The sequence below is a fragment of the Dunckerocampus dactyliophorus genome, chromosome 8 (assembly GCF_027744805.1).
Source record: "Dunckerocampus dactyliophorus isolate RoL2022-P2 chromosome 8, RoL_Ddac_1.1, whole genome shotgun sequence".
NCBI classification, from domain to species: domain Eukaryota; kingdom Metazoa; phylum Chordata; class Actinopteri; order Syngnathiformes; family Syngnathidae; genus Dunckerocampus; species Dunckerocampus dactyliophorus.
Window position 1 is genome coordinate 9,685,625 of NC_072826.1, and position 7,689 is coordinate 9,693,313.

At 39.6% G+C, this 7,689-nt stretch overlaps 1 protein-coding gene across 2 annotated transcripts in view; it reads left to right on the forward strand.

Annotated features, from left to right (window-relative positions):
* The window catches only part of LOC129186297 (vitamin D3 receptor B), a 30,749-nt gene extending 24,030 nt beyond the window's left edge, over nt 1-6,719 (forward strand). For both annotated transcript variants that reach the window (XM_054784409.1, XM_054784410.1), the window contains exon 10: nt 301-6,719. In XM_054784409.1, coding sequence (XP_054640384.1) covers nt 301-554 — 254 coding nt within the window. In that variant the 3' untranslated portion in view covers nt 555-6,719. The remainder of the gene's footprint in view (nt 1-300) is intronic.
* The last annotated feature ends 970 nt before the right edge of the window (nt 6,720-7,689 follow it).

A 7,689-nucleotide genomic window follows, 5' to 3' on the forward strand; every position in this document is an offset into this window, starting at 1 on the left:
CTTTATTTTTGAGTTTCTGTGTTAAAAAAAAAAAGGATAATAACAATATAGCATTTCAACAAGTGAATATTTATAACATGAATTAGAACAATGAAGGGTTTCATGCAAGCAAGCATATACTGTATGTATAACAAACGGGAAGAACCTCATTAACACTGAATACATGTGATGCATCTGATCTAAAATGAGTCAACCTCCATGTAGTCACAAAAACAATGCAACTTGATGCCCATCTCCATCTTACTATGCTGTATCTAATAGTCCACATGCGTAACAGCCAAGCCCCACTTTGTCCCACAGACCGCCCAGGTGTGCAGGACCACGCACGTGTTGAAGGCCTCCAAGACCGGCTCTCTGAGACCCTGCAGGCCTACATCCAGCTCAACCACCCCGGAGGAAGTCTGCTCTATGCTAAGATGATCCAGAAGTTGGCCGACCTGCGCAGCCTCAACGAGGAGCACTCCAAACAGTACCGCTCGCTCTCCTTCCAGCCTGAGCACAGCATGCAGCTCACCCCACTGGTGCTGGAGGTGTTTGGCAGTGAGGTCTCCTAGTGGGAGGCCACACCAATGAGGGTAAAACAAAAAAAAAAAATGGAGAGATGCAGGGTGAGCGCTGATGATGTCCTAAGTGGACTAAATGGAGTTGTGAAGTGGGAGTGTGTGTCTCTAAAGAAGTCTTTATGGAGAGCAAGCAGATGTTAAGAGACCTTAAACAAGGGAACTACATTCAGTACAACTTAAGCTAAACACTCAACTTCTGCCTATTTACAGTGTTTTTGTCTATTTAAATCAACGCTGCTTCAAATGCCTGGACATTTTGTGCGCACACATATTGTGTGCAACAACAACACACTCAGTTATTCATTTAGCCATTCCGTTGAGCTACCTCTTCTTTTTTTACCGGGGTTGTTTTTATATTTCCATCACGTATGTGGAATAGCAACTTTGCGACGCTTTAGATACAGTATGGACGACATTTTATTTGATGAAATCAGTGCCTCTACATACTTTATAAGTTGAATGCTATGTTATTTTTGTGTCATCTGCTCCTCTCCAAGGCAGTGTATGTACAGTGTATGACCGTGTATACCAACATTTCATCTCTCACCAAAGGTATGATCACCTACCTTGTGTAAAAATCTGTCTTGCTGCTCTGCGGCATGCTGCCATTCGCCATTGTAACGTTTCCGACTCGCCTCACAACCCATGAAGGAAAACGGTCAGTACGTGTTTAGGTTTAGATGGAATGTAGTCTGCAATTTAGTTTTTGCTCGGGTTTGGGTTTGCCTGCTTTCGAAGTGAGAATCAGCCACTAAATGTGTTTAGCTACTATTTTTTTTTTTTTAACTGCAAACTGTCAATCAAACCGAGCCAACATTATGGCTTGTTGCTCTTAGTTTGTTTTCCTCATGCCTCTCTTGATATAGTTTATTCCTTGTAAATAGCTAATTGCTACCATGTGTATCCTAAGCACTGTTATATCACCTTTTATTCAAGCCTATGTACTGACATACATTATCTATATATCACAGATTTTAAAGGGCTAAAATGCCAAATCTAACTGGAATATTGAATTAAGGCCCAAGAATGAGGCCTGAATTGTTAATATATACCTGCATACCATTCTTGGAAATTGGCATAGACATGGATGTAATTGCGCTACAGTTTTTTTTTTTTTTTTTTTATTTAATTTCATCTTTAAAACAATTCCATGAATTGTTCGTCCTCGGAACATGTGTGAACACAGCGGATGTTAAGTTCCGGGAGCTGCTTCAGACCTCCACGTGTATCACACCCTTTCATTGCTGACTGGGAAGTGAATTATATAAGAATGTCTGGGAGTTTTTTTTGTTTTGGTTGGTGGGCCCCTCCAGATGCGTATTGTGCAGCCCCCTAGTGGCGGTATGGTGTAAATACCAGGTATACATAACTGTAATATGGCCTCTTCAGGGCTACAGAGTTACTACAAGTATATCCAGAGTTGGATCTGAACTAAAGAGGACAAGGGTATTATTACTTATTCATCACAGTTTTATATATATATATTTTTTACAGACGTCAGAAATGTATTGACATTTTACAAGTACTTTAAGTGACATATGATATGCTAGTGAAAACACAGTAAAGTCCCGGTGATTGTTTTATAATCCTCTCATTTTGTTTGTATTAATCAGTATTTACTTTTATGTCACTTTTATGACAGAAACACAGTTTCCTCAGTAATTTCCTCAGCTTTAAATAAATATTAACAAACCCACTGCTGAGTAGTCGCAAGGATCAAATATTACTTCTCAGTCTATGCCGGAGCATTCTAAAGATAGAAAAAAAATATGCAAATATGTGTTTTGTTTTGAATAAATTGATCAACTCCAACTGAGTTTGATCGCATTAAACAGGGAGCGTTGGTATTCAACACACTGCCAAAAAGTTCTGTAACATTTGGTTAGTTGATCTCCACTTTTTTATGAATAATGTAATGTTAATTCGAATATTCAATAATTATAAAGCCATATACTGTCAAGCCTTCTGTCATCAGGCTTTGGACTGCCGTCTTTAGAACTCTTTTCGCTGACATTGTGCGGTTCCGAGACGAAAGTTGTAATGGCTTATGAACCGCCCGGAGAAGATGAAGTACTTGGAGGCCGGTCATGTATTTGGATTTATGGTTGACCTCTGACCTGTTGGTTGATTTGTTGATTGCTTGGTCAGTCGGACGAAAAGCGCTGTGCAGAGCATTTTCACCATTGTGGCCACTGCATTGCGCTCAAGCTATTTTAGCGTAAACTCTTTCCTGTGATGACATGGTCTCATACAGTTTTTGACATCTGCGAAAGTAGCTTCTGTGATTGGCTATGCAGGCCTGTGCCAGACTTACAGCGCTTCCTGTGACATCATCTCAGGGCAACACTTGAGTGTTACTCATCTGAGAGCACCGTCGCTTTAAACTGTGCAGCCCCAAACCTAAACCTGACTCACCAGCAGGACCGTTCTGTCACTGTGGCTTTAGTACAACATCTACTACTGGTTACAGCTTGTGCCAGTCCAACCTGAGCCCATGGAACGCTTGTAGTAGCCCGATGGTGAATATAGGACTATATGTTCCCCGAATAGTATCGTGAACTTGGTTTTCCTTCTAGAATTTCATTAGGATTATCCTGTACTGTCGATGTATGTAAACATCTACACATGTGAACATCTATATCCATGTGAGGATTGGAAGATTTAAGGCTGCACCACTCGTGTATAGCACGCACGTACGCCAGGACAGTTGATGGCCGTACGATGTGCTTTGTTACCCAACTCTTCTGTATGTACAGTATGTAGAAAGTCACACATTTCTACATAAATACTCAAAAAGTCACCACGTTGACTTAAACCGTACATACGTCTGTATGCATGGTTTTGGTTTGGTTCTGTTTTCTTTGAAGACAGAGGTGCGGTGTTGATTTGTATGGAGGAGTGTGCGTGTCGTGGTGGTGGGGCTGGGGGGGGGGGTAATACTTTGGCACTAGTCAAAGTCAAAATATTACGAGAATAAAGTAGCAATTTTGCAAGAAAAAAAGTTCCTACAGGCACAGAAAGTCCTAATGTTGCAAAAAAAAAAAAAGTTGTGATTTTACAAGGAAAAAGTCGTACAAAGAGACACAGAATTTTCCAAGAATAACTGTAATAATAAGTAAGTCAAGCACAGACAGACTGACTGGTGCTGCCGTTGCTGGTGTCCTGTCATGTGTGTGTTTGTGTCTTGGTGTGGTGTTTGATTGTTGGCTCATTGTGTTCCGATTATTCCATTATTTATACTTTTAGTAAATGGAATTAGGATGAGGGACTACCGATGGGAAAAAAATAGCCTTTTGGCTAATTCTGGCGTATTAACAGAAATGTCTATTAATACGTGCTGTTCCTGTGAGTAAGTAAGTAAATAAATAAAAAGGTTGGAATATTACAAGAAAAAAATTGTTTCAAAAAAAAAAAAAGAAGCAGAATTTGGCTACAATGAAGTCATAATAAAATGAGGGAATAAAAGTGTAAGGGTACAAAAAAAAAAGTAAAATTATTGCCGTTATAATTAAAAGTTGTTATGTGAAAAAAAGTCGTTATTTGTTGGAATGTTGTGGAGAAACAAAGATTTAAGGTAAATTAGTGACCTTAGAAGAGAAAAAGAAGGGTGTAATTATAAGAAAAGTGTAAATATGACAACGTTGTGAGGTTATGAGAAACATTCTTAATTACTTGGGAAGTCAAGTTGTAATACAGGAATGAAGTTGTGATGTTTTTGAAAGTCCGAATATGATGACAATATAGTCGTAACATTATGGGGATTTAAAAAACAAAAAAGAGGGGAAAAAAAAAATCCAAAAATGGCATTTTTAAACTATATATATTTATGACTTTCTTTTCTGGAAATGATGTCTGCATTAAGATGCGTACTGCTGAGGATCGTGTCGGGTTACACGTTAGTCAGTTTTATGAGCATGAGCCTCTTTTACGCAGAGAACCCGCAAAATAGATTGACCGAAATGGTCTTTTTGGTTGCCTTTGTTCCATAATCAACTGGACGTGTTTTGAACATTGAATTTCCGGCAGGTTTCTAGAAGGAGAGGAGCCCCTGCTGGGCTGTTGCGTTTAGTTTGTGTGGGAATTTTATTCTTGCGGGGGCGGGGACAAAAAAACATGACCTTTTTCCCGTATCATCACAACTTTAGCCTTCTCACCTTACAATTTGTTGTCTCATATTACAACCTTATTCTTGCAAATTACCACTTTTTCTTGTAACTCTACTATATTTACTTTCTTCTGGATGTGACCCTAACAGCCCTTCGTAGAAGTACAGTACGTATGTTGAGTACAAGTAGGGAGTTTTTGGGAACGTGTAAGTGCCACAGGGAGTCTTCCCTCAACACAGGGTCAAAGAGTTCTTGGGGATTTCAAAGCGTAACCGGAACATTCTCGAGGATGGAAGTAACGTTGATCGCCATGACACATTGTACATATCATACACACAGTAGACACCCTGAAACCAAGATTTTCCTGTTTGTTTTTTACCATAAAAAAGCTGCTCAAAACTCCTCTTTTTCATTTTTGACATGTACAGTATTAACTCATGCATTGTGCTTGTCGGAATACTGGACCTTGTAAATCCTCCAGCAATGCGTCCGTCTTTGCTGAGATGCTACTCGGCATTGACAACCTCACACACACACACACATACCTGTAACATCCAACTCATGGTACACTATCACCAGCAAGCTTTACACTTCACTTTAGCGCGTTCCTTTGTATGACTGTTGCCATTACAAATCCTGTCCGTAAAGCACGTGTGCTCGCCGCCTCCCCACCTCGACTCCATGTTTCTGTTTCCTGCCTTTACGACAGGGATTGTAATGGAATCAACTTAATGTAGTTCTTAAGACAAGGAGTGTCCACAATGGATGTACACCATAGTCTACCTAAAAAAAAAAACAAAAAAACCTACCTCTTTTAGCTCTTTTATTTTGCTTTAGTATTTGCTTCTGTTTTTACTTTTTGTAATATTTGTATTCATGTTGGTATTTATTGCTGTCTAATGAGTCATACTTCAATGATTACCTCAGAGATATCTCACAGATTATGGGAGAGTCCAGCTAATGAAGTCGTTCATAGATTTTTTTTTTTCTTGTTGTGCAGTTCTCATACTTAGCATTGCCTTTTTTGTTGTTTTTTTCAAACGCACAAAATACAAGGAGTGTTTGTTTTTTTTTTCTCTCTTCCTATAAATCTTGTGCCTGCACCAGCGGGGCTCCCACTAGCTAGAAAGAGGCTGCACACACTCCAAGAAGTTGACTCTATGCATACACGCATTTGGAAGGAGAATTTCGCAGAGTCAATGCGGCAGGAAGACTTAAAGCGGCGCAGGGAGCAATGAAAGGTGTGTTAGTGCCACCCGGTGCTACATGCATAGTTTCGGCTCTGGTATTTTTTTTTCCTGCCTTGTCTTTCCATCCTCTTTTCTCCTTCACCCTCACCGCCATCATTCCCGGGCCAATGAGGGGTGAATTACACCGTACACCCAATGCTGCTTTTTTTTTTTTTTTTTTTTTTTTAACGCGAGCATCACCGTGTTTGCGACGCGACATGATGTGGGCGTGGCCCGAAGTGTCGGCCCCCCCACCCCTCCTTCGGAAGTTAGTGGTACTCATTGGAGAGAGAGAGAGATCACTCTTTTATGTACTTATGTCAAACTGCTTCAGGTAAACACTGAATGAAACGATGAGTGAATACTGAGGAACATGGTTGCCACGGTGACGCGGACCCTGAGCTGTGTGCCATATGACCGTCTTACTGCAGGGCCACCGGCTCCACGTGTTCCACAGCTTCACAGAGATTGACTAACTAGAACTTTACTTTTGAATTTGGCATTGAATTCTAACCCTACATTGTGAACCCAAATCATGCCACGTTCAACTGAAATGCCTGAACCAACAAGAAGCACTTAATGTAACATGATGTAACATGCATACTGATTGAATTTATTTGCCAGAACAGGCCTAGGGTTTTAGGTCGAGCTTGGCTCCACTTATAAGGAAGAAATTAAATCACCTAAATTTTATTGTAATTGCAATTTTATCTTTTGTCTCTTTTTTTTCAAATATCTTTTTTTCTATTATAAATTGGTGTTTATGTAATATTATTTTGTCAGATGTTTTGCAAATCAAAAATAAACACTTGTACATTGCAGCGGGCCTCTGTGATGTGTTTGAGTACAACCCCCTGCACTCATACGAATCTATATACAGTGGTGTGGAAAAGTGTTTGCCCCCCCTTCCTGATTTCCTATTTTTATGCATGTTTGTCGCACTTAAATGTTTCAGATCATCAAACAAATTTAAATATTAGTCAACGACGACACAACTGAACACAAAATGCCGTTTTTAAATAAAATAATAGTGGTTTCAGCTTGAGGTCATGAAAAGATGGCCGGACAGTCTCCTTCAGGATTTTTTGGTAGACAGCAGAATTCATGGTTCCATTTATCACAGTAAGTCTTTCAGCTCCTCCTCCTCCAGCACCAGCCCCAGACCATCACACTACCACCACCATATTTTACTGTTGGTATGATGTTCTTTTTCTGAAATGTGGCGTTACTTTTACTCCAGATTCAATGGGGCACACACCTTCCAAAAACTTCCACTTTTTTCCCCAAAGGTCCTGGGGATCATCAATATGTTTTCTGGCCAAATTGAGACAATCACTTTGTCACACACGGCCATGTACAGTAGGTTTGTTTTTTTCTCCCTTAATAATAAAAGGTTTCATTTAAAAACTGCATTTTGTGTTCAGCTGTGTTGTCATTGACTAATAAAAAATTTGTTTGATGATCTGAAACATTTAAGTGTGACAAACATGCAAAACGTAAGAAATCAGAAAGGGGGCAAACACTTTTTCACACCAGTGTACGGTATACCACTCACAAAAAGTCGAAGGTTAGGGATATGCACAACTGTTATGTTAGCGAACAGCAGGTTAAGTATTTTGGACATACGCATTCAAAATTACTGAAGCTGAAATTAAGTTCACCTGTAAAGTTTATACAGTAGTACATTTTAGGTTCATCCTGAAATATCCCTAACGTCTTGTGAGTAGTATAATATACAGGTGCAGCTCAGTAAATTACAACATTGAAGGAGTTCAATTCAGACTAACAGAC